This window comes from Notolepis coatsorum, assembly GCF_963971535.1.
Source record: "Notolepis coatsorum genome assembly, chromosome: 16".
Classification (NCBI taxonomy): Eukaryota; Metazoa; Chordata; class Actinopteri; order Aulopiformes; family Paralepididae; genus Notolepis; species Notolepis coatsorum.
The window spans coordinates 71,400,689-71,428,494 of record NC_140180.1 but is presented as its reverse complement, the minus strand read 5'-3'; the positions used below and the strand labels follow the sequence as shown (position 1 = coordinate 71,428,494).

The window sequence follows — 27,806 nt, the reverse complement described above, 5'->3', positions numbered from 1 at the left end:
TACGTATTGATATTTTCCCCCACCACTAATAGCTACTGTATAGTGGAATATACTGTATTATTACATGGCATTTTAACATTCGCCGAAATGCTTGATTGTGATTGGTCAATAGCGCTCGTCAAAGGTCCGTTATTACTCGATAACGGACCTCTGCCGAGCAATAATGAGTGACCGCTGTGCGCAGCTGTAGCAATCAAGCCCACTGACACTGCATCAGTGCAGTCATGAAAGCTGCTCAGCATATGCACAGCTGCACTCAGTCATCAGTGCAATCGGACCACAGATCTGCCGGCTGCCGGCGATGACCGAACGACCGAACAGAACTGCGTCTGCATTTGATCTCGTCTTGTCGATGGTGTAAAATGAATTGGGTATATTGTTAGTAAGTTAGCCATGTAATAAGCGGGATAATGTATAGCCTATACTCGGTCATTGTCGCAAAATAATTGACCTCTGCGAGGTGCCTCTGTATTTTAAACTTGTCGGTCAATTATTTTGCGACAATGACCTCGTAGCTATACATTATCCCTTACTTAACACATTGTGTGCCAACAATGCGAAATCTCGTTGTTGGCCGCCATGCGTTGTGTGCCAACAACGAGAAATCTTGTTATTTAATCGTTGTTTCTTTTATTAGCGATATCCATCCAGCCTCACGTTATCATTGGGACTGTCTCTGAGCTCAAAGGGCAAATACCGCCCCCTATAGTCTCCTGGATGGTATTGCACCCATTGGAATGGACTCATGGAAATGCATGAGAAAAAAACGCTCCGGATTCCACATTTTACTTCTCGGGCATGTAACCTGAGCCGAGGTCTAACGTTGGATCAATAAACGCGATCGATATTTGGAATGGCGATCAGGAATTGGAATAATCTTTTTGCAGAACATCTAATCTGAGGTAAGGAATCTATTTTACCAGTTTTGGGGTAATCGGATGTTTTTTTCACATATTTCACAACGTGTGTGGCTGTGTGCGTGTATGACGTTAGCGCTGACCAGGTCATGGATAATCGATTTTTCAGCCCCTTCTCTAGTATGTGCATAAGTACACATATACTATCGATAATCTAGCGTTTATTTGAAAACGCTTCATAAATAGGCAGAAAAATGACCGTGTTTTGTGTATTCCAGTAAATGGCTATTTTCGCGCATTTTTCTGGAATCACTAGAAATCTTAAACTATACTCGTATTCAAAACGGAAATGTACTGATGAAAAAACAATCCTTTTCGTACATGTTGACTGCAAGCAAGTCATTGATAAGCGATGGGCGTATTAGACACATAGCCATAATTTAAGATAGTTTATGCGTTCGAAAATGTGCTCGCCCTCATTGACTAGAGTCGTGGCATCCAAGCGATAAATAGCGCACCCCCTGCTGGCACACAATGTGTTAATATGCCATATACTGTCTTCTTCTCTGATATTATTTATTGTTGGTTTATAGTCCTATTGCTAGAACTAAATAAATGCATGGAGAAACTGCTGACTGGGCCTTTTGAGTTGCCACACCCTCCCCATCCTAATCTGTCAATCAACCACCGTCCCCTCCTTGAAACAGACCCTCAAGACCCGCCTCTTCTCGGAAAAGTGCTATATACATTGAATGTATTATTATTAAAAGTTAAATACTAAAAGTATTTAATTTGCACAGGTATTACATTTCTGGGGCGCGGCAACCCAGCTGTCTTGAGATGAAATATGAAATGTTTTTGTATTCAATTGGCATGCAAGTGCAGCCGCAAGTTCAGTGTATGCATTTTTTTTGCTAGTATGGTTGTGAAATTGGTATTCAATTTATCTTAACTCATTCAACGCCATAGCCATGCCCCATTGCTGCTCTCTAGCGCCAGCTTTCCATTGCCTATTTTCACGATGTTTGCAGAGCTATATCTATATTATAGCTATGGAGAAAATTGTCCGGCTCATTTGACAGACACTATTTGTAGTCCAGTATGTAAAGAGAATTGTAAATCTTTCATGTATACGTTCGCGTGTTATCCCATGGTGAATATTGTATAGTTTCAGAGTGATCCGGGCTAATTCCTGGAAGCTAAGTTATGGAGTGATATGTGCATTTTGCAAAAGTCGTTCGCGTTGCTTGACACGATATTATTTCCAATTCAAAGGTATATAATCGGTATTATGTTTCATCATGAAGGCATCAAAAGGGGGGGGGTCGTTTTGTGATGCTCTGATCGTTAGCAACAGCATACGCTTTGAATACTACATACGTTGATCGTTGGGATCGATGTGAAATCATTGTAGGATCAAAGTACGATTGATGTCATATAGTCCTTACCTTTGATAGGAGGTATTGCAAAAAGAATATTCCCATTGTCTGATCGCGATTTCCAGTATTGATGTCCATCGGGTCCCTGACATGAAATGGCACAAAATATATAAATAAAGTGTGATGGACATGTTCCAAGGTGCTCGGATGAAGCGTTTCACTTGCCTGGGTCCAAATTCTACTCCCGGACCATATAAAATGTAACCATGAAATAAGGTTTCAAAGGGTAGGCGATACTGCCACTTAGCAGGATTCGGCCGGCATTGCACTCTCAGGGTCTCAGAATGAGTTCCAATGATAACGCAGAGGTCCGTGAGAGTGTATAGAATATTAAAGTTGAAAAAAAAGTGGTATTAACACTGAGTGCCAGCAGGGGGGCGCACAATTTAGCGCTCGAGTGCCAGCGCTGTAGTCAATGGGAGGGCGAGCACATTTACGAATGCATAAACTATATCATGGCTGTGTCTAATGCGCCCGTCGCTTATCAATGACGTGCTTGCAGTCAACATGTACGAAACGGATTGTTTGTTCATCGGTACATTTCCGTTTTATACCATTTTGAAAAACGCTCGTTTTTGGAAATATCCAGAAAATAAAAAAGATTCTGTGATAAATGCCCTTTAGTGGAATACACAAAACTAATTTTTCAGCCTATTTAATCGTTTTCAAATAAACGCTAGATTATCGATAGTATGTGTACTTATGCACGCTAGAGAAGCGGGCTGAAAAATGGATTTATCTATTTCCTGATCAGCATACACATATAGGGGACACGTTGATATATATGTGAAACTCTTACCCAAAGACTGGTAAAATAGATTCCTTACCTCAGATCAGATGTTCTCCACAAAGATTATTCCAATTCCTGATCGCCATTCCAAATATCGATCACGTTTATTGATAAGATAAGATATTCCTTTATTGATCCCCTTGGGGAAATTCAGGCATCAGACGCTGGGTGCTCGAAACACATATTCCACGCTGTTCTGAGGGACCACAATGACTGCAATCGGCTCGGGTTACATGCCTGATAATTAAAATGTGGATTCCAGATTTTCTTTTCCCCATGCATTTTCATTCAGTCTAATCCAATGGGTGCATTACCATCCAGGAGACGATAGGGGGCGGTATTTTCCCTGTTCGAGCTCAAAGCCAGTCCCAATGTTAACGTGAGGCTAGATTGATGAAAAATGAATGGAAATCGCTAATAAAAAAAATAACTTAAATGCCATACGTTGAGTGCCAATAATGAGAAATCTCGTTATTTTTTTTATTAGCGATTTCCATTCATTTTTCATACGTCGTATGGCATGAAATAACGAGAAATCTCATCGTTGGCACTCAAAGTGTTAGAAAGGCCTTAAATTGAACGTGTTGAAACCTGCAGTTACCCTGAACACGGAGCCTCACGGGAGCACCAATGAGACTAGAGCAGAGCTTTAAGATTGTCCGTTATCCGTCTCGCAGAGTGAAAGTGATTAATCCTATTCAGTAGATGGTGTCAACACTGACTGCAGGTCAAAGTAAAGGTGGACTGCCTTTGAAGACAGAGGGCTCATGGTTCCCTGCACATTTCTTCTGTTGTGTAAACACAGGAGTCGTGCTGCAAAAGTTTAGCTCTGTTTAACTCTGGGTTGAAGGTGAGTCTGAGCGCGGTGCAGATGTGGAGTGCAGCTTGAAAGACTGCGGTTTGGATTGAAGGCAGTGGTGGGTGGTTTTGAGTGGTGGTTTATATGTAACTGATCTGTACTTGGGAGTCCTCCATAGCTCAACAGTGATGTACTGTAGTTATAAAACTTTAGTGTGCCTTCATTCATGTTTTCCATATGGTTTACAGAGCTTTTTTCTTTGCAATCAAATATTTGAATAACCTTCCCAGTACCACAGTGGTGTATTAATAAACCGAATTTTAGGGTAGAATAGACTGGTTGTTTATCTGCCAAATAGTCTTGCAGAGTAGAACTTGCCATCCATGGAAAATATTTCCAGCATTGGCTTGTGAATTAATTTCGCACACCAAACCTTTTACTTGGTCTTGCAGTCATCATTTAGTCAATGCCACTTACAGATTGACTGATGTTGCAAATTCCTTTACATGAGTGCATTGCCTTTATGTTGCTAGACGAGGCCTTGTCCCAGTTGTCCTTCCTGCATCAACATGCTCCTTTTGTATACTGCTGTCGAGCACGCTGCAGTCAAGCAATCTCACCACGGGAGGGCGACGTTGACCCGTTCCCGTGTTCTCTTCCTGTTGCCAATGAGCTCAGTGTGTGAGTCGAATCTCCAGGAATAGAGGTGGATACAGATGTCACCTCATCTGCTCTCTGGTTAGGGTCCTAGAGATTAACATCCCACTCGCTCTCTCCTACCTTCCTTAGTAACACGAGGGGAAGAGGAGTCCCAGGGGGAGGAGGATGATATGGAGGGAGGGGGACTCTTTCCTCTGATGGAAGGCCAGCTGTGCTAATGGAAACACCAGGGGAAGGAAAGGGAGGTTTTTCAAGTCGCCACTGCTGTTAAAAGTCACCAGAACTCTGTTTGAAACGGCGTGACTGGAGTAACTCTCTCATGCTCCACTTAGGGGTATACTCTTCATAGGAACTCCTTATTCCCCCCCCCCCCCCCCAAGTCCTCCATTTAATGTCTTGTTAGAATGAGCTTGGCGACACTTCCTCGTGCTTTCACTGGTCAACAAGATGGGTACGTTTTGTATTGTTTTCAAGAGAAAACAAAAGTTATGAAAGAAAGAAGGTTGATATCTGAGAATGTTCTTCTTTTCTTAATGACATATTTTACCTCCATGAATGAATCTATGAATAGCTAAACAATTCCTTTATTTAGATAATCTGTGTAGCGCTTTAAAAATACTCCTATTTGACACCAGCCTCTCACATTATCCCAAGACTGATAATCCCAAGGGATCTGATGCGCATCTGATCCCTGGCTGTGTGACCACAGTGTGAACTGTCGGATGGGAATTCATGTTATTCTTACAGCACACTTCACTGAGCAGGTGCAGGTCACTGTTGTCACTCTTTAACAACTCTGCAACAACAGGAGTTTTATTGCCCCCATCCTCAACAGTTGAGGAATTGTCATCTGACCTCCACAGCAAATAATCCTAGAGATGGAATGTTTGCACCACTATTTCCCAAATTTCTTGCAAATACATATTTTTTTTGTTAATTCACTTGTGTCATGCATGTTATATTATTTGTAAATATGTACATGCGGTATCCGTTAACATCTGTCATATATGGGTCGCATACATTACATTATATACATGCATGTATACATTATATTGCATGTTTGCAAAGCCACAACGTTTCGTTGGACAAAAAACGTCATGAAAAGAAGCCCTGGGACATAATGTACAGTATGTGGTGTGGTTGTGAAAGGGTTAAGTCTCAAGTTCCCTAATGAACTTTTTGCATTAGCTGGCAGCTCACGTTGCCCTTTTCTCTTTCACATACAAACATGATTGTCAACAGTTGACTCAAAAAGAGCAAAACATGAGAACCGTAATGTGACCCTGTGAAGCCGAGCCCATCTCGGATGATATTGTATGTCTCGTGTTTTGACCTGACGTGAACAAAGCACCGGTTAGATCCAGTGCACTGACCCATAGTGAGGAGGTCTTGTGCCTTGTCTCCATTAGCTCTGTTCAGCCTGCCTGGGGCTGCCATGGCCAGGTTTGGTACGTTATGGTTGGGTTTGCATCCAAAGTGTGTTTTTCTTGTCAACTCTGGTTGCTAGGCAACCTTTAAAAATTCACACCAACAACTGTGGTACACAAGCTACAACAGTCCCAGCCAGGTTGTGAAAGGGGCCAGGTTCTAAAAACAATGGAGATGCTCACCGTGTGCCAGACAGGGTCACAGCACGGCTAAACCCTGGCTAGTGGAGACAAGGCCACAGCACGGCTAAACCCTGGCTAGTGGAGACAGGGTCACAGCACGGCTAAACCCTGGCTAGTGGAGACAAGGCCACGGCACGGCTAAACCCTGGCTAGTGGAGACAAGGCCACAGCACGGCTAAACCCTGGCTAGTGGAGACAGGGTCACAGCACGGCTAAACCCTGGCTAGTGGAGACAAGGCCACAGCACGGCTAAACCCTGGCTAGTGGAGACAAGGCCACAGCACGGCTAAACCCTGGCTAGTGGAGACAGGGTCACAGCATGGCTAAACCCTGGCTAGTGGAGACAGGGTCACAGCACGGCTAAACCCTGGCTAGTGGAGACAGGGTCACAGCACGGCTAAACCCTGGCTAGTGGAGACAAGGCCACAGCACGGCTAAACCCTGGCTAGTGGAGACAGGGTCACAGCACGGCTAAACCCTGGCTAGTGGAGACAAGGCCACAGCACGGCTAAACCCTGGCTAGTGGAGACAAGGCCACAGCACGGCTAAACCCTGGCTAGTGGAGACAAGGCCACAGCACGGCTAAACCCTGGCTAGTGGAGACAAGGTCACAGCACGGCTAAACCCTGGCTAGTGGAGACAAGGTCACAGCACGGCTAAACCCTGGCTAGTGGAGACAAGGTCACAGCACGGCTAAACCATGGCTAGTGGAGACAAGGTCACAGCACGGCTAAACCCTGGCTAGTGGAGACTCCACAGCACTGCTAAACCCTGGCCAGTGGAGACTCCACAGCACGGCTAAACCCTGGCCAGTGGAGACTCCACAGCACTGCTAAACCCTGGCCAGTGGAGACTCCACAGCACGGCTAAACCCTGGCCAGTGGAGACTCCACAGCACGGCTAAACCCTGGCCAGTGGAGACTCCACAGCACGGCTAAACCCTGGCCAGTGGAGACTCCACAGCACGGCTAAACCCTGGCCAGTGGAGACTCCACAGCACTGCTAAACCCTGGCCAGTGGAGACCAGGCAGTAGAGTAGCCACTGCTTTCTGATTTTAGTTTTGTTCCCATTGTCTCTCAGCTAACCTAAGGGCACGGGCCACGGAGAGACCATCCAACGGGACTGCCTCAGGTGGCTCCCACCTCCCCCCCCGCCCGTTCTCCACCCTGCCGTGCAGACTGGACGTCCTCGCCCGGAGCAGCCCCTCCATCGCACACGCTGTGCCCAGTGGCAGCAGAGGAAGCACTCCAGGTGAGCTGGACCTGACGAGGGTCACATTAACCCTTTCACTGCGTCAATACCAGAAGGTTAACCCTTTCACTGCCACACGACAAAGGGTTAACACTTTCACAACCACACTACAGAAGGTTAACCCTTTCACTACCACACGACAGACGGTTAACCTTCTGTAGTGTGGTAGTGAAAGGGTTAAAGCCTGGCTCCTTTAAAAAAAAAAAATTATCATGTACATTTGCAGTATATTATTCACATTATATTCTTGGAACTAAATCGGAATGTAGATCTGTTTTTACTCTTGTTTACTAACATTACTTATGTAAACAAACCTTTAATTTTCAAGTTTATTTGTCACTCACCTCCTCGAGGGCCTCACCATTCCCCCTCCTGTTACCAAAATTGACATACATGGAGGTATATAAAAGACTTCCCACTAGTTATCAATATGTGAGTGTTGGCACAAATATGTATGTAGAATGGAAATTTATCTAAGAAATCACAGAATGAATTGGTCTAAAATTCCACGGCACACTTGATCTTTCTTCAGGGCACACCGGTTGAAATCCCCTGATCTAGAGAAGGCCTTTTAGTTTTGGTGGTGGGGCTAACCATTTCTTTACGTTTGGACTACAGATCTTATTACATCTCATTACATAAAGGTATATTAATCAAATTTACCCAGGCTGTTCTCTAGAGTCGGACTTTAATAGCTTTTCTAATATAATTTGTGGTCAGACCAGAGCTTTCACAATGACCTACTAAAGCCACATCTGGGTAAAGGGGGAGGGGTGTTACTGTATAAGATGACCCACATTGTGGGACTGGGCTAGGCTACAACAGTAAAGCCCCCCCCCCCCCCCCGGGCAAATCATCTCTGATGGAAGACTACTACTACCTCTGCCCAGATGTGGGATGTTGAAGGCATGTTGGGTTGAGCTTGTCATGTAATATGTTTTTTTTAGATGGATATAGTGTTGCACAACAAAAGAAACACTATTGTTTAGTGTGTCCATTTCAATCGACATTTTATCCCTGCACACAATATATAGTAATTTGAGTGTTGCCCACAGTTAAAGGAACATGCCAACATTTTCGGAAATTAGCTTACGGTCTTCTCCAGAGAGAGACGATCAGATGGATACCAGTTTCCTCTCTGTACATTTACATTTAGTCATTTAGCTGACTCTTTTATCCAAAGCGACTTACAAGTTCTGTACGACAAGTCATCAGGAAGGGCACAACTCAAACTCTATCAGCTGAGTAACAATGTTCAATGTTCATTAAAGTGTTGAGTGCTACAGTGTAGGTTAGTTTATTAGGACAAGTGCATGACAATAAGGTTAGTTAGGGTTAGACTTTTTTTTCTTTTTTTTTAAGATAATGGTTGAAGAAGTGAGTCTTTAGTCGACAGCGAAATATTGGATGGGTTTCGGCTGTCTGTGCGTTCAGTAGAAAGCTATCTGGCTGCATGTTAGCCTAGCTTAGCACAATGAATGGAAGCGGACATGACCGGTTAGCCTTCGGGAGAGGTGTTGGACAATGCCTAGGCTAACCAGTCATGGCCGCTTCCATTCATTGTGCTAAGCTAGGCTAACATGCAGCCAGATAGCTTTCTACTGAACGCACAGAGAGGAAACTTGTATCTATCTCCTTGTCTCTCTCTGGAGAAGACGGTAAGCTAATCTCCCAAAATGTTGGCGTGTTCCTTTAAACTGGAATTGTGTCTTAAATTATTTGACGATGCAATTATAAAATATGCATTAGGTGCATCTTAACTGCCAACATAGGGTGTCAGGGGTTAGATTATTTTAGTTGATAAATATAATTTATACATGTAGATCAGCCCATATCACAAAATGTTCCTCAAGTCGATAATATGGTCACCTCTTATCATCTTAGACATTTCTGCTCCGTGAACGAACAACTGTGCAACATGAATGAGCTGCACTCTGTGTAGTACTAGTGCATTGAAGTACAGATGTCTGTCTGGTGTATTGAATAGAGGAATGGCCTGGCTGGTATATTGAATAGTGGGAGGGTGGCGCCCTGTCTCTTTCCTCCCAGCATCTTTCAACATGCAGCTCCCCGATTGGCTTAGAGCTTCTGGGGGCTCCCACTCGTGGTTGTCTAGGAGACGGGGGTTCTGTTCCACTCTAGTTCACTCTGCCTGCAGGGGAGAGAGAGCAGACCAGACCAATACAACCAGTGTCTAGATGGGTACAGGGAGTGCTCTTGTTTTCTCCTCCTCTTTCTCTCAACCTCGCCGATGGCCGGTTACATAGGGCTCCGGAGTTGTACCTGGACTGAATTCACGGTTCCCATTCTCACCAATTCGTCTTTGATCCCACAAGGCGCCACAGGCTCCGGCTGTGACCTCACACTCTTGACATGCTTGCTCATTGGATCATATCGCTTCTGTATCATCCCTTTGTTAGCTGCGTTTAATGGGAAAACTAGAAAACGTCTATGGAAACGTAAGTGAGACTGGTGCTTTGAATCTGAAAGGTGTAGCTGTTGGTATTTGTTTAATTTCCAAGAGCTGTAGAATAACCTTGACATTCAGAATTGCAGTGAAATTGAAAAAATCCCTATTGTCCGATATGGTCACAGATACATTGTGCATCCCTACATACTATAATAATTAGTTGCTTAGTTACTGGACTCGGACTGTAAAATGTGCACCGTTTGCATTTTCAGACATGTAATATAACTTGTGTATTATACAACAGTTATTCTAATGCAGGCAACAAATCAACTACCTACATTTATACATTATGTTTCAGAAACTGCACTGCAGCTGACATTGAGAGTTGAAACGCTCTGCGTTGCACTTTTTGATACACTAGCTTGTGACATTTGAATCCTTGAGACGAATAATCATACTGTATGTTTTCAGGCAAACAGTGTTTTCTAATTATCTAATTATCTAAAGATGTTACAGTAAATTGGGGAACCAGTCTTTAGTGGGATGTTGTGTGTTAGAGCCAGTCTTTAGTGGGATGTTGTGTGTTGGAGCCAGTCTTTAGTGGGATGTTGTGTGTTGGAGCCAGTCTTTAGTGGGATGTTGTGTGTTAGAGCCAGTCTTTAGTGGGATGTTGTGTGTTGGAGCCAGTCTTTAGTGGGATGTTGTGTGTTGGAGCCAGTCTTTAGTGGGATGTTGTGTGTTGGAGCCAGTCTTTAGTGGGATGTTGTGTGTTGGTGCCAGTCTTTAGTGGGATGTTGTGTGTTGGAGCCAGTCTTTAGTGGGATGTTGTGTGTTGGTGCCAGTCTTTAGTGGGATGTTGTGTGTTGGTGCCAGTCTTTAGTGGGATGTTGTGTGTTAGAGCCAGTCTTTAGTGGGATGTTGTGTGTTGGTGCCAGTCTTTAGTGGGATGTTGTGTGTTGGTGCCAGTCTTTAGTGGGATGTTGTGTGTTGGTGCCAGTCTTTAGTGGGATGTTGTGCGTTAGAGCCAGTCTTTAGTGCGATGTTGTGTGTTGGAGCCAGTCTTTAGTGGGATGTTATGGGTCAGTTCAGCTCTTAACCGCTTGTCTAACCTGGATGTTATTGTGCTCACAGCTTTCGGTGCAGGATGCAGGGCTTCTACTTCCACCAGCCAGGGGGCTTCAAGGTCTACAGCAAGTCCTCTGAAAAGGACAGCTTCTCCAAGATTTGTCCAGCCAATGTCCTCTTTAACAGGTGAGGGGGGGGATTTTATTTGATTCCATTATTCACACATTAAGCTACTAATAGGGCTAAGCTTACTAATAGGGCTGCCCCATATTAGTCCATTAATCGGTTGATTTGGTCTTATTTTTTTTTATTTTTTTTATTATCTTTTTCCCCCTCCTTTTTTTCCGATTTTTCTCCCATCCCACTGTTAGTCGTTATGCCAATTCCCAACCCCCTTCCTGGTTGTTGCGCACCCCCCCCCCTACTGTTGGTCCGGGAGGCCGGAGACTCGCATGCTTTCCTCCGACACATGTGCAGCCAGCCGGCAGCCAGCCTGGCAGCGCAGATTCTCACCGGGAGAGTGTAATGTGTGGAAGGTCACACTACCTTTCTCCAGATCCTACCCTCGCTGTGCAGGCGCCCCGACCGAACTGTAGGGGTCGCTGTCCACGACGCCCAGGACCCACCCACGGCTTCCCTCCCCCTAACTCAGCCAAACGAGTTAGTATAGCGATCAGCCCAAGCCAAGGCAATGCTGCAGCCTCTTGCATTGGTGACTAGCACAATCTCCGCTACGCCACCTGACCGCCACTGATTTGGTCTTAGTTGACCAAAACCTTTTTTAGGCTTGTTGGTCATTGTTTATGCTTTTCTTTCTTGATTTTAAAGGTGCTATAGATGCCATTCAGCCACTAGATGTCACACTAGAACACCAGCATGTCATGTATCCAATCGGGTGCATTCCATGTAGGGAAGTAGGGAGGGGATACTGTACATGCAACATACATTTTTTAATTATAAATGAATGAATCAGTAATTATTTGGGGGGGGGCGGGGGGAAGCAAAAACTACTTTTGAATGTTCCCACTTACAATTCCTATCCTTAGCACATGACATGACTTTTATTAGTCTGCCTTTTAAAGGCGATATAGATCAGTGTTTCTCAACTGGTGGGTCGCGACCCAAAAGTGGGTCGCAGGGCCATTTTGAGTGGGTTGCGGATGTGTGTATAAAAAAAAGAAGAAACAACTTTATTTAATTTTTTTTTGCACTAGCTATCTTTGTGAAAGTGGCTTCTCAGCTCTGGTCCAGCTGAAGACAAAGCAGAGGAACAGATTGGACATGACTAAGCATGACCTCAGAGTTGCTTTGTCTACCATCACCCCAGACTTTGAGACTGTTGTCAGGAGCAAACAACATCCCCAGTTATCCCATTAGTTCCCTGGGATGTTAAGCTAAGAAGTCTACTAAGAAGGATATATTATTTATTATTATTTTATTTCATTGTGTTTTTAGCCCTAGTTGCACTTTTGTTGCAACCCCAGTTATCCATCAGTTCCCCCAAACTTAGGTCTGTTATGTTAAGCTAAGAAATCTGCTAAGAAGCATATATTTATTATTTTATTTCATTGGGTTTTTAGCCCTAGTTGCACTTTTTGTGTTTATTTCATGTGTTTAACAGTGCATGAAAGATTGTGTATTACTGCAATTTTTTTTTTAGAAATCATAGTGGTTAAGAAATTTGGGTCCCGAGGCTAGACCAGTTGAGAACCACTGATATAGATAACATTCAGCCACTAGAGCAGGGGTTCCCAAACTTTTCAGGCCGCGACCCAAAAATAACGGGGTCAGAGAGCTGCGACCCCCACTATTATAGGAGGTACATTTATTTTTTATTTTTTATATATATATATATATATATAAATTGAAATGTATGGTTGAAACATGCATACGTTCAAACGCGCACACACACTAATAAGCATTGGAGGCTTTTAACCAGGGCCGGACTGGGGAAATCATTCAGGCCAGGAAATATAGTGCAAAATATAGCCCGTCAGGCCACTTTTTAAGCAGGGGGTCTGGGGGTCCCCCACCAGGACATTTCTTGTTACAAAGACTTAATTTCCTGCATTCTGGTGCAGGCTTTTTTATTTGTACCCTTTAAATGCCAGTGTTTGTGATGGCATCACAAATTATTGTTAAAAAACAGGCTAGCATGTATGATTAGCAACAACACTGATTTTGATGGATTTTCAGTTTTTTTGTAATGTCAGATTGAAAATAATGCAATCTTTTATTCAACTTCAGCCCTGATCATAACACCACATATTAATTTTATAATTCTAACCCTTTAAATGCCAGTGTGTGTGACAATTGTGTGTATTGAGCCGTACTGTATTGTACCCATTCTGCAATCTGGTAATAACATTTTCAATCAATCATTCCAATAACAACCGCTAACTTCACTGTTAGGTTGCTTCAAAGCATGCCATCTATGTATAGATATGTAGCACTGTCTATCTGTAATAAAAATGTTCAATCAATCCAATAACAACCGCTAACTTCACTGTTAGATGGCATGCTTTGAAACACCGCACCTCCCAGCTGCTTCTAGACACGGAGGCGGACACGGAGTTTATAAAAACTATTTAAAATGTTTATTAGCAACGCCGAGCTTTCAAACCATTGCGATTATCTGTCCAAGACCCTCATGCAACTGTGAGTACCTTTGAAATTTCTCTCTGATACTTGTATAACGAACGGTTCGGGTAGGACCAGTTCTTCATGGTAAATCTAGGTTGGTTTCCTATTGAGGAGCAAGGGACTGTGGATTCACTCGGCCAAACCTTGTTGGCGTGCATCACAGTCACGAAAGGGGCTAGGGCAGGGGTGTAGCTACTCATTTACATATTGTTAAACATGTTGTTTCTGTATTTATTACTTATTCAAGTTATACATTTTGCATAGATGTAAAAATATATGTTATGTTATTTTAACAAATAATTTTAGTTGATCAGAACCCCTTATTACTCCATCAATCAATGATCAAACCATTCAACTAAATAACAAAAAGAAAAATATCATCAAATACAAGCTATGACATTAAGTTTGTTCAAAACCTTTTTGTCACAGTCAAGAGGGGCAGAACTAACAACTGTGAGCTGCAAAGAACACGTGGGACAGATGTAGCAGATGTTACAAAAACAAATGGCTGCACACAACCTTGCAGAGGCCATACATCCAACTAATGGAAGATAGTTTAATTAACTTTAATTAACAGATTGCAGAATGGGTACAGTACAGTACAGCTCAATACACACAATTGTTAAGGGGATGCAGACCAGAGAAAGACTTTCGACTTGTTTACATCAGGGTCCCCCGTTTTCAATTCGTAATGAAATTGCTATTATGTGTCTGCATGAACACACAACTGTAACTGTACTCAAATAACAAAATAAGGGTTGTCTCAGTTCACAACTATATTGGTCAAGTTTTGGGTGGGACTTGTTTGCGTCCTGCAGCTTCTTATTCAATTGAGCGAGATGCTTGGTTATGTCACACAGCCAGTCTGCATCTGACAGTTCAGACAATATTTCTTCAACTTTTTGTTACCTATTCCGCCTGGATCTTTTTTGTATTTTGGGCTGTAAAATTGTCAAAGAATGTCTGAGGAGTAAGTGCTTTTGGCTTTTTTCCTTTGTTACTTCATCAATACCTCAGATGTTCAACATACATGTATGTGTAAGAATGTGTAATAACTAAGGCTGTCAAAGTTAAAGCTTTATTAACTCATTAACCCACAATTCTTTTAACAGCACTATTTTTTAACCCAAGATTAATGTTTAATTTTTTTTTTTATATAAAACCAGAGCTCTTGGGGGGCCACATCAAATGACGTGGCGGGCCACATTTGGCCCGCGGGCCATGAGTTTGACACCTATGGGCTAGGGGGTGGGCTACTTGGGAGCAGGGCCGTGTTGCGTGAAGGCAAGTGTGAACAGGTGTGTTTTTTTTTTTTTTAGGTGGGTTTTGAAGAGGTTGATGGTGTCATAGCCTCGGATGGAGGGGGAGAGGGAGTTCCACAACCTGGGGGCAGCTACAGAGAAAGCTCGGGATGGTATGGGTCAGTCAGTTCAGCTCTTAACCGCTTGCCTAACCTGGATGTTATTGTGCTCACAGCTTTCGGATGCAGGGCTTCTACTTCAACCAGCCAGGGGGCTTCAAGGTCTATAGCAAGTCCTCTGAAAAGGACAGCTTCTCCAAGATTTGTCCAGCCAACATCCTCTTTATCAGGTAAGGGGGGTGATTTTATTTGATTTTATTATTCACATGTTAAGCTACTAATAAGGCTGCCCCATATTAGTCCATTAATCGGTTGATTTGTTTTTAGTTAACAGACTTTTTTGTTTTTGGTAGTAATTTTTTATGCTTTCCTTTCTTGATTTTAAAGGTGCTATGACATTCAGCCACTAGATGTCACACTAGAGCACCAGCATGTCATTTATCTAATCGAGTGCATTCCATGTGGGGAAATTCTGCCGTTCTAAAAGCTCTGTGGATGTATTATTTAGAAAAGAATATTGCTAGACATAAAATGTTATCTATAGCACCTTTTTAAATATAGATTTCCTGAAAAATGAAGAACTACATTTCATGTGGGAAACGCAATTTTACAGATTTGTATATTAAATCAACGGATCTATTTCCAGATAAAGTCCTATGACTATTAAGTATTAACTTAGTCGACTACTCTTTTGTGTGTAATTAACCATGCATGTGTCCATAGCAACTTCTATCTAGCTGATACACTGCTAGAGGGGTTTCAGTCTGTTGCAGAGAGGGAGAAACGTTTGGTTTGAGTCCTGACCACGGACCCTTAATTCAGACTAGAGACTTCGAGGTCTGGTACCTTGGATGTGGAGCAGAGGCGGTTTTCGGCATGCCTTTCCTTTCAACATAATCACAGCAGAGATGTAATTGGTGTTTCTCTCTTGGACAGGCCTTTGTTGTGTGCAGCTGCCCGGGAACGTACTGCTCGGTACATAGTTGTAGTTGAAACCTTTTGGCGTGGCCGTTTTTGTCTTCCAGCTATACTCGGTAATGTGTAATTCCGACATGATTGCCCTAACAAACCATAGCTATCCACAGTGATCTGAGAGAAGGAAATGGTCATTGTTAGCACGATGTTGTGGATCACAGTTGAATTCATGACCATCTCTGTTGCATTTATTAATAGTGGACTGGGACTAGAGGCTGTTTTTGTTTTTTTGGTAACTACTGTTAATAATAAACCAAGTTAAATGCCTGTTCTGTTTCCCCTGGGGGTGTTACCAGCACATGGCTTAATTTCTGTCTCAAGGTCATCTTCTCTGCAGAGCGGTCTGACGCTGGGCTGTGTTAGCAGCGTTGTTTTCACAGCTCAGCTCCTCTGACTTCACCTCGCTTTGAGCCGTCCGCCACCCCCTCCTGCCATTTCTCTCCCCCTCCGCTGCTGCCGAGGACAGAGGTAGAGAGCAGGGCACTCGGCTCCCATTGGAGGACAGAGGTAGAGAGCAGGGCACTCGGCTCCCATTGGAGGACAGAGGTAGAGAGCAGGGCACTCGGCTCCCATTGGAGGACAGAGGTAGAGAGCAGGGCACTCGGCTCCCATTGGAGGACAGCGGTAGTGAGCAGGGGCACTCGGCTCCCATTGGAGGACAGTGGTAGAGAGCAGGGCACTCGGCTCCCATTGGCTGCCGATGTCTCCTCCCGCTCCCCTCCTTCCGTGCACCCTACCCCACCCCCCTCTCCTCTCAGCATCCAAGCTCCTGTCGTAACGGTAGCACCGCCATCATCCGGCTTGGGAGATGCTGCTGTGCTGTGAGAGCTTAGTGCGCTGTGTGACTGAAGGCTTTACCGAGAGCGAGGATTAGGGATTTTTTTGCCTTGCCTCTGTCACATCTGTCGAGGGCTCTGCCACCCAGCCTTTCACCCCCCCCCCTCTCTGCCAGCTCGCCCAGCCGGGCACAGGCTGTTGATCCTCATTCGGGAAAGCCTCCATGCTGGACTGATGGTCTGCATTTTTTCCCCTCACCTGTCTCTGTGGTACAAGTGTTACCACTGCTGTTTCACCTGAGGCTTCACTGAAGAGCTCACCAGACTGGTTCGCAGCCACCTTCAGCCTCCTAACATTTGGATACTTTTGTTTGTTATTTGTCGGCTCTTAGCGTTTGGCGTCCTTGCCTGTTTCTTTCTTTCTTGAGAAATGTTATGGTCTCCGAAGCTCTCCCTCTCCTACATCCACGTGCGTCTGACGGCCAAAGGTTTGTTACTCCGGAACCTGCAGCTGCTGTCGGGATGCGGGAAGAACACAGTGGTGTTCCACGCAGGTCTGTTCCTCCCACTTAATCACAGATGACACTACTACTACAGTTAATGTACTAGAAATAGAACACACAGGCTAAAGCTCACTACTTCGCCGCCTGTGCCTCTCTTGAGCGGTCCCGTTAGCTGTTTGTCAAATCTATATTTAGCATGGCTTGTTTACTAGTCCCCGAAGTGGGAGAGGTTCATCTTTCATTTACCTATCTTAAGAACTAACTGTTAGCTAAAGCATTTAGTCGCCTGCAATATCATCGAATAATATTCCTATGTCTTTTTTATTATTTATTTTTTTAAATAAAGAATTTCAGAATTCATACATGTTATTCCTCTGGTCTAAGACCATACAAAAATATTAGCCAACATGAGTGACGCTCACAAAAAACGAGTGTTAAAACTCAAAGTTGTGATGTCATTAAGTATAAAGTTTGAAGCTGCTTCATAGACATTGAATTGGGAAGGAAATCTGTGGGTCCACATTATCAATCTATCATTCATTGTCAATGGAGCAGTTCCAGACATTATACTTGATGACATCACAAGTTTGATTCTTAGTTTTTGCTTTGGTAGAGTAGCTAATTTTCACAAATATTGATTGAACTTGTCTTAGGGCAGGCCATGCAAATAACATAAGAAGTTTTATTTTTGGGTGGTGTTCCCTTCTTAATAAATGGACTGCATTTACATATATATCACTTTATCACATCTTTTGGGCTTTGTAGACCACTCAATGTGCTTTGCAACTTGTGCCTCATATTCACTCACACACACACATGGTGGCGAAGGCTGCTATGCAAGGTGCCAACCAGCTCATCTGGAGCAATTTAGGGGTTAAGTGTCTTGCTCAAGGACACTTCGACATGAAGTCGGGAGGAGCCGGGACTCTAACCACAAACCTTCAGATTCCCTGACGACCGTTCTACCTCCTGAGCCACTGGTGCCTCGATACTATAAAAAAAAGATTATAATGAAAAATATGACTCAAGATATTTCATTTTATTTGGAAGGGACAGCATGTATTAATGGACAATACAAAAATGTACTGTAAATACACAGGATTTAGCAAGGGATGATGATTTTCATCCTCAGTCCCATCAAATACAAAAACAGAGCAATATAAAAACATGTTAAAACAAAAGAACAATAATTTAGGAATACATGGCTACAAAGCTAAAAGGACCAAGATTGTAGGAGGATGTTTTGGCTTTAGAGGCTGGTGTTCTGCTCACCTCTGTGTGAGAGAACACGTGCGAGCTGGCATGCCGGCAGACCTACTGCTCCAGTTTCACACTGAGATGTGGGTTATTTTAATCCCCAGTCTCTAGGGTGAGCCAGGGGAACCTTGTTGTGACAAGGAATGGGGTTCCCACCAGAGATTATTTTAAAAGGGCATTCCTTTCCCATTTTTGAAAGATGCCTTCTGGATGGTTATGGCCAAATACGGTATCCCACTTGACTCGTACAGATTTAAAGATACGGGCCTTGTTGTAGTTTATGTTCAAATGACATGCCATGTGTTTAACATGCAACCTTTTGCAAAAGGGAATTCCTTAATATCAACCTACAGTATGTCATCTATTTTAAACGTTATCTATTTAAATAGCAACATTGCCCATGTAGCCTCGGACACTGGTCTTTTCCAGTTAAAAAAAAGAATAGCTAATTAGCCATACTTGTTATTATAAATTAACATTGAGAGCTCTGGCGAAAGATATGAACTGTTATCAACAAAGAAATATATGCTTTTAATCTGACTCCAAACAATGTGTGTGACTTTTGAACAGGGATCTACAGTGAGTTATGAGCAGGGATCTACAGTGAGTTATGAGCAGGGATCTACAGTGGGTTATGAGCAGGTATCTACAGTGAGTTATGAGCTGGGATCTACTAACTACAGTATGTGCCAGATGTAAATAGTCTTACATTTTGAACCAGTTCAAGGCATCTTGTTGTTTTATTATTATTAATGGTAATAATGATTGGCTACAACATGATAATCTTACCTTGATCTCATTAGAAATAAGTGTGTTGGTATCTTATCTACAGTATCTTCTATCTGGAAGGTTTTCCATCTTCAGTGGTATTAATATCTGGAAGGTTTTCCATATTCAGTGGTATTAATATCTGGAACGTTTTCTGTACTCACTCAGTGGTATTAATATCTGGAAGGTTTTCTATACTCTGTGGTATTCATATCTGGAAGGTTTTCCATATTCCGTGGTATTAATATCTGGAACGTTTTTCATATTCAGTGGTATTGATATCTGCAATGTTTTCCGTACTCTGTGGAATGTTAGTTGGTTGAGAGATGATCTTTCAGCAAAGACTTTTCTGTGAATATTGTCAAACTGAGAAATCCAGTTGGCGTCAAAGCAGCAGTATAAACAAGTGTCTGATTGTGATGCGGACACCATCCCCCACCATTCTTTCTGTGCTATGGAGTGCCGTCTCCCTCCGTACAACACAGTGGAGTCTATTGTTGTTTATAATATCAGTGATCTGTTTTTGTGCTCATCAGTGCAAACTGGACAGAGAGCGGTGTATGTCATGTCTACTCTATATTCAGGCACAGGTGAAAATAGCACCCAAGTCTTCTGTTGCCATGGCACATTCACCAAATGGAAAGAGTCCACCTGCCCACTGAAACATGGTGTCCTCTTAAGACCATTCTGAATTATTCAGCTAGAAGAGAGTATGATTTATTGAAATATTCTGCAGAAGTCTGTTGCATAATGTCGGATTTTGGCCCTGGGGTTAAACCCAAGAGGGGAAATGAGGGTAAAAAAATTCGCACTCAATTGATAATAATAATAATAATAATAATTTTTATTTGTATAGCACTTTTCATACAGAGGTTTCAGTTCAAAGTGCTTCACAACAGTAAAAAATACAGGCAGATAGAGAGGTAGCAAGGTAAGGCAAATCACAGTTCTTCAGTAATACAAATAATAAAATAGAATAGATTAGACATTAGAGTAAAAAAAAGTGCAGTTTGATTCAGTTTAAAATGGGCTAAAAATAATAAAATAGAACGGACAGTAAAAAAGTGTGATAAGATTGTTCAATAAAAAAATTAAATATATATAACAGAGCAGTGCATCACTCTTAGTACTTTGAGTTTCTTTACAAAGTTCTAACAATACAACAGAGCAGTCCGTCGCTCTAACATACAACAGCAGTCCGTCGCTCTAACATACAACAGAGCAGTCCATCGCTCTAACATACAACGGAGCAGTCCGTCGCTCTAACATACAACGGAGCAGTTCGTCGCTCTAACATACAACGGAGCAGTCCATCGCTCTAACATACAACAGAGCAGTCCATCGCTCTAACATACAACAGAGCAGCAGTCCATCGCGCTTAACAATTTGAGTTTCTTTACAAAGTACAGTTCTAAATGACCTTATAGAACAACAGAGCAGTGCGTAGCTCACAACAGAGCATCGCTCTAACATCATAGAACCGACATATGAATTTAATTGGAAGTGTATGAAAGTAGGTAGGGTAAGAATAGTGCAGGTAAAGTACAATTTGTCAGGATATCCCTGATGTTTCATTGAAATGCCTGAGCAAAGAGATTTTAAGCTGTCTTTTGAAGATGTCTAGCGAGTTGGCTTCCCTGATGTTTTGGGGTAGTTTGTTCCACAGTTTTGGGGCATAGTTGATAAAGGCTGCATTACCGATCCTCTTTTGACTGTTTCTGGGAGTCTCTAGTAGTCCAGTAGCTGATAGGTAATTTGATCTAATTCTTAATACGGTTGTATTTGCTGCGGGACTCACTAAAAACTTGGTATCTTGTGTATTGCATCATGCACCACATCCAATGGTTAAGGTGGGGCGTGAGATCCAATGAGGTTATGGTGACCTTAAAGGGGCACTTAAACAAAAAGCAATGCTGATCTCACACACATCCCAAAACTGCACACATTGATTTAATTTGGACATTTATTGGGAGTAAATGATTTTCAATATGGCCACCAGTGATGCCATTGGGGACATTGAATCCTTGTGTTGTGTTAATTACAGCTACATGAAATGATGTAGATGAGAAGCAGACTTGTCTTATAGGGAATGCTACAATACCTTTTTTTTTTTTTCCATCCACTTTTTCTCCCATCCCAATTCCGTTGTGCCAATTCTCCCCTCCCCTGTCTTGAACGTTGCTCACATATGCCCCCCACTAGCCGGTTGTAGGGAGGACGTGCATCACGTGTCCCCTCCGATACACAAGGAGGCAGCCTGTCACATCATTTCACCTGCCAGCGCGGACTCTCATTGGCGAGGTGTAACGTGTGAGAGGCTCACACTACCCCCGCCATTTCCTGTCTGCTGTGCAGGCGTCCCCTCCCTCTTGTATCTCTTCTTGTGCTACTCTGTCCCTGGTGTGCTATACTGTACTTTGTGCTCCCCTATCCGCTTGTCCTATTTTTTGAATGTACTGGCCTGTCCTGTTGTGCCTTTTTGTATATGTGTATTTTATAGGTCATTGATTTTATGCTTCGACTGTACTGTACAGCACTTTGGTTGGCTCTCGAGCTTTTAAATGTGCTCTATAAATAAATTACTTGACTTGTCCACAAGGTCCAGATTACCACCCATCGACTTCCACCCGCCAACTCCGCCAATTGAGTTAGTATGATGACTGGCCCAAGCCGGAGGCAACGCCGACAGCCGGAGTCGAACCCGGTGTCTCTTGCGTTGGTGACTAGTGCAATGTCCGCTACGCCACCCAGCCACCGGACTGCTACAATACCTTATAATTTAATTGAGTTGTAATTGACACAATACAAGGATTCAATGTCCCTGATGACATCACTGGTCGTGGTGGTCATATTCAAATGAATACTCAATAAATTAATGTTAGCTAAACTGTTTTGGAGTTTGTGGATGTGTGTGAGATTATGTGCAAAATAGGGCGGCTGAGTGGCGCAGTGGGCAAGGCGCTCGCCACTAACGCAGGATATGCTGGTATCGAGCCCAGCTCTCTGCGTTGCTACCGGCTTGGCCGGTCGTTCATACTAACTCAATTGGCAGTGTTAGAGGGTGGGAAAGCCGGTGGGTGGGGATTGGACGTTTTGGACAGCGACTCCTACAGATCGGTTGGTGCGCCTGTACAGCAGAATCAGGAAGTATCGGGGGCAGCATGAGCCTCCCACGCGTTACTCTTCGCCACTGAGAGATTGCGCTGTTCAGGTGAAAAGATTCGACAGCTGCCTCCTCGTGTACCGGAGGGGAAATGTGATGCAAGGCTTGGTCCTCACTGCAGCCGACCAGTGGGAGGCATAGTCTAGCAACGTTCGAGACGGGGGAGGCGAGAATTGAAGGGAGAATTGGCGAGGCGAAATTGGGATGGGAGAAAAATGGAAAATAAGGAGAAAGTGGATACAAAAATTGTTGTGTGGCATTATGTGCAAAATAAATAGTCAGTGTGTGACATTATCTGCAAAATAAATTAATAAATAAATTGTGTCTTGGTGAAGTGCTCCATGTGTTGTGTACATGTCTGTTAGAGGCTTCCTTGTGTACATGTCTGTTAGAGGCTTCCTTGGCTGCAGTATTTCATAAGGAGGAGGAGTCATTGAGGTCCCATGCTACCAAACAAGATACTCCTGACATTCCCAGCAGAGGGCAGAATACTGCCAGGAAACCTCTTCCTGTCCACTGGACCATCATCACCATGGTCGAGCAGAAAGATATGTCTGCATTCAAACATTTTATTTATAGGTTTTCTGTCGATGGAATTTTCTCGTAGCAAATTCCTAGAATATGCTACTACTTGTAGATCGACTGAAGACAGCTTGAGTTGTTACCTTTTTATTTTTATTCACAGTAGTATGGCATCATCATTAATATATTTAGATCTGGATAATAATTATGACGCCAGACTGCAGTTAAGGCCACAGAAATAGAGCACCTGTTTATTAGTAATTTATTTGCAAGACTTCAATCCCTATCCTCTATTTCAGTCTGAACTCTGAAAATGGAATAGTATACAGGCTCTAATGCAACGGTTCAGATACAGAATTATTCAGAAGTTGGGCTTCATTGAAACTTCATCAGGAGTGGCCTACGGTGTCGTGAAAAGATTTTTGCGTTCTGAGGTTTCAAGGAAAATACAAATCATCACGCAATGCTTGACATACAAACGCATAGATGGAGTTTTTCGTGTCCAGTTTCTCCATTGACTTGTATGGTAAAATAATGCAACTCGGAAGCACACCCTGTATGCGTGTGTTCAGATACAGCTAGGGGAGCTATCTTCCAGCTCCACCACACTGAGCAGTTCAGATACAGCTAGGAGAGCTAGCTTCCAGCTCCACCATACTGAGCAGTTCAGATACAGCTAGGGGAGCTAGCTTCCAGCTCCACCAGACTGAGCAGTTCAGATACAGCTAGGGGAGCTAGCTTCCAGCTCCACCAGACTGAGCAGTTCAGATACAGCTAGGAGAGCTAGCTTCCAGCTCCACCACACTGAGCAGTTCAGATACAGCTAGGCGAGCTAGCTTCCAGCTCCACCACACTGAGCAGTTCAGATACAGCTAGGAGAGCTAGCTTCCAGCTCCACCATACTGAGCAGTTCAGATACAGCTAGGAGAGCTAGCTTCCAGCTCCACCACACTGAGCAGTTCAGATACAGCTAGGCGAGCTAGCTTCCAGCTACACCACACTGAGCAGTTCAGATACAGCTAGGGGAGCTAGCTTCCAGCTCCACCACACTGAGCAGTTCAGATACAGCTAGGGGAGCTAGCTTCCAGCTCCACCACACTGAGCAGTTCAGATACAGCTAGGGGAGCTAGCTTCCAGCTCCACCACACTGAGCAGTTCAGATACAGCTAGGAGAGCTAGCTTCCAGCTCCACCACACTGAGCAGTTCAGATACAGCTAGGGGAGCTAGCTTCCAGCTCCACCACACTGAGCAGTTCAGATACAGCTAGGAGAGCTAGCTTCCAGCTCCACCACACTGAGCAGTTCAGATACAGCTAGGGGTGCTAGCTTCCAGCTCCACCACACTGAGCAGTTCAGATACAGCTAGGGGAGCTAGCTTCCAGCTCCACCACACTGAGCAGTTCAGATACAGCTAGGGGAGCTAGCTTCCAGCTCCACCACTGAGCAGTTCAGATACAGCTAGGGGAGCTAGCTTCCAGCTCCACCACACTGAGCAGTTCAGATACAGCTAGGGGAGCTAGCTTCCAGCTCCACCACACTGAGCAGTTCAGATACAGCTAGGGGAGCTAGCTTCCAGCTGCACCACACTGAGCAGTTCAGATGCAGCTAGGGGAGCTAGCTTCCAGCTCCACCACACTGAGCAACAGCTTCACACACCTGTCAGGATGCTGAACTCTCTCCCCCCTGCGCCCCAAAAGTCAGGACTGTAATACACCAAGCACTTTGGAAATAAATAACCAAGCCACTCTCTCCTCTGCTCCGAAAAGGTTTGAACTGTTATGCACTAAGCATAACACTTCGTAAGCACTTCGTAATACACATTTAAAAAAAACTCTAATGCTGCTAAACCACGCTCTGCGCCAGTGGCGGTTCTAGACCCTTTTTAGGCGGGCTGAAGCCTAAGGGTGCTTTCACACCAGAGCTGTTTGGTCCGGACTATCGGACCAGAAGTCGATAGTCCGCTTTTTTGGGGTGGTGTGAATGCGCAGTCGAACTCTGGTGCGGACCAAACATGCTAACTCTGGTCCGCCAAAAAACATAGGTCTCGGTTCGCTTCATCGGACCAAACGCGGACCAAATATAGAAAGTCACCTGATAAACTGCATCTTGGGTAGAAGGAAGAAAAAACATGTGCGGCATTCACTGCAAAACAAACATGTCTCGTGGACAGACTTGGGCTAATGATGAAGTGAAAGCCCTGATCGACATATGGGCAGAAGACTAAATAAAACGGCTGCTTGTGGGCACTCACAAAAACAACGAGGTGTACAAGTTGTTTAGCGAGAGGATGGTGGTAATGAGTTATAATCGAACGATGGATCAATGCCACGTCTCCTACTATCACGCTTCTTGTGTTTGTGTTTTCGCGGATTTCACTTCCTGAAGGGGAGGGATTTCCACTCTCCATGTGTCCAATAGACGAGCGCCCTTTTCGACCGCGTGACATTGTGCAGAAAGTTTGGTGCGCTTGACAAATTGCAATGTGAATGCAGACGAACCAAATGACTAATGCAACAATGTTGCAACTTCACCACCAGAACCGCACCGAGTCCACAAACTATGTGAAAGCGCCCTAAATGTAATCCCCTAAGATTGGGGGAGTAAATCTTTTTTGTAATTAAATTGATTGTTTTTATTTTATCATTATTACAGACATGGATTGCCGGTAGTAGCCTGTTGACCTCATTGGTTAACTAATAATTTTTTTAATAAAATGTCAAAGACGTTGGTAACGTCAAGTCCCAGTCTGACATTCAACACAAGACGTGGAAGCAGATGTAGCTAGCTACCTACTGTAACTAGTTTAGTAATAGTGAATTTGCCAGTGCTGATGGGCAACAAGACAAGTGTGTTGAAATGTTAGCTAGCACTATATAAAATTACCGTACTTTTCGCACTATAAGCCGCACCTGACTATAAGCCGCAGCAGCTAAATTGAACGATGTGTACATATATAAGCCGCACTGGACTATAAGCCGCAGGTGTTTTAATGTTTAATTACCTATGTAATTAGCATTGGGACACAATACTGTCGGACAAATAACAAGAATTAACTCATTTACAAGTTGTATTAAGTTTAGCAAATAAGGGAACAGATAAATAACATTTCAATGCAGTCAAAAAAGCAATATTTATTCTTACATTTTCGGGTTTGGTCACGTCGAGTCACATATAAGCCGCACCGTTATATAAGCCGCAGGGTCGAAAAATGGGGGAAAAAGCCGCGGCTTATAGTCCGAAAAGTACGGTACTGACTATTCTGACGGAGAACGTTGTCAAATTGGTCATTAGTTCCATGGTGTTGGTGTAATAATAGTGTCGAACGTTGGCTAATGTTAGCTAGCTGATGCTATTGGCTAGTTAGCTATCAAGCTAATGTCAGTTCAGCTAATGTTAGCTAGCTAGCCCAGCTAATTGCTTGCTACAAAGGCTTATTGCTGCCACACAAAATGAAAATGTTGTGGCCTCAAAATTGTATTAAAGTTATCTCAAAATGTATTTAGTTACCTCAAATTAATCAATTTGGGGCCTCAAAATAGAAAAATATTTTGTGGCCTCAAAATAGTTACCTCAAGTATTTTGTTCCCTCAAATTAATCAATTTGAGGCATCAAAATAGTATTGTTCCCTCATGATTTGAAAAAACCTTCAAAAAAGGAGGTAGGGACCGCACACTGATGAAGGCCGGATGGCTGAAAACGTTTGTGCGCTATAACAACTTGAAAATAAAAACGATATTCCGAGTGCGGTCCCTACCTCCTTTTTTGCAACTTAATTCATGTTGGACTACGCACCTGTCTGAGCGCAGTGGTTACCCCCTTTTTCTATTGAAAAAACCTTCACTCACTGGAAATGTCTTTTTCCCATAGATGCATATACGAAAATGTGAGTCTCTCTCTCGAACGCAGTGAGCGCTCCGTAATATGATCATTATGATCGACTGGAATACAAAATAATAGTCTTAGCCTACTACTTACATACTGTAGTTGTCTCTTTGTTCATTAATGTTACCTAATATGTCATAAGTGAATTGTATAGAAACAACTCCAAAATGTACTATTGCACAACTGATTTGGCAAAAGAAATCCAGGGGCTGAGCCCCCCTAAAGGTCTAATGCTAGAACCGCCCCTGCTCTGCGCTAAGCCCTTTTTTTTTTTTTTTTTTTAAGTTCGGTTTCATAGAATATGCTGCAAAAATTGTCATCTCATACATTATATTGCACCTTAGGCTGTTACTGTGTTTTTCTAAATAGTAGTTTTTCTTTTTCTTATTTTGTGTACACCAATCTGGAATGTATCCAAGTGTCCTGATATTAACCCTTGTTGGCAGAAAGGTAGAATTGGAGCCATTTTGAATGTGAAAACAATGTTCAAAACCTATAACATAAATATGAAATTTCAGTAGGATAATTATGATATTAAATATTGAGAAAATATTCCTCAGATAGTGGCCCCTTTTATCCCCAATTAAACACGCCTTGTACTTTATCTTTACTTTCACTTTGTGTAAATCTCAGATTTTATTATTATTTCTGTAGCACCACAAATCTGCAATAAGTCAGCACACACTTATTCACACCACTGTAATTATGAAACGCTACCATACAGCATTTTCTGAATCCACTGTTACGTAAATATTGCGCCTTCAAACTGGGAGGGGGGTTCCCAGATGGATTCCGGCTTGGCATGGTTTATATTCCTGCTGTTCACTTATGATAAGATGCATTGTGTTTGTCTTGAGGGCTGCGTCTGCCTGCTGGGTGGAAGAGTTGGTTTTGGCCCCGGAGGCATAATTGGTGTTGATGGAAATAATGATTAGAGGTGAGCTCCGTATCCAGATCCAGACAGGAGTTGTGTTGACTCGGGAGGATACAGTCTGGACACGTAATGGTTGAGATGTCACAGATGTGGCTTTATCAGCTTTGCTGAAAATCTTACCAGCTAATGATGAACGTTTT

General features: G+C 43.3%; 1 protein-coding gene across 1 annotated transcript in view; it reads left to right on the top strand.

Moving 5' to 3' along the window:
• mtus1a (microtubule associated tumor suppressor 1a) overlaps positions 1 to 27,806 on the top strand; it is a gene marked incomplete at its 5' end in the record, with an annotated part of 78,112 nt that overhangs the window by 15,060 nt on the left and 35,246 nt on the right. Inside the window, 3 exons of the mRNA XM_084332071.1 lie at positions 7,237 to 7,407; positions 10,949 to 11,068; positions 15,002 to 15,115. Of these exons, the coding sequence (XP_084188197.1) occupies positions 7,237 to 7,407; positions 10,949 to 11,068; positions 15,002 to 15,115 (405 nt within the window). The remainder of the gene's footprint in view (positions 1 to 7,236; positions 7,408 to 10,948; positions 11,069 to 15,001; positions 15,116 to 27,806) is intronic.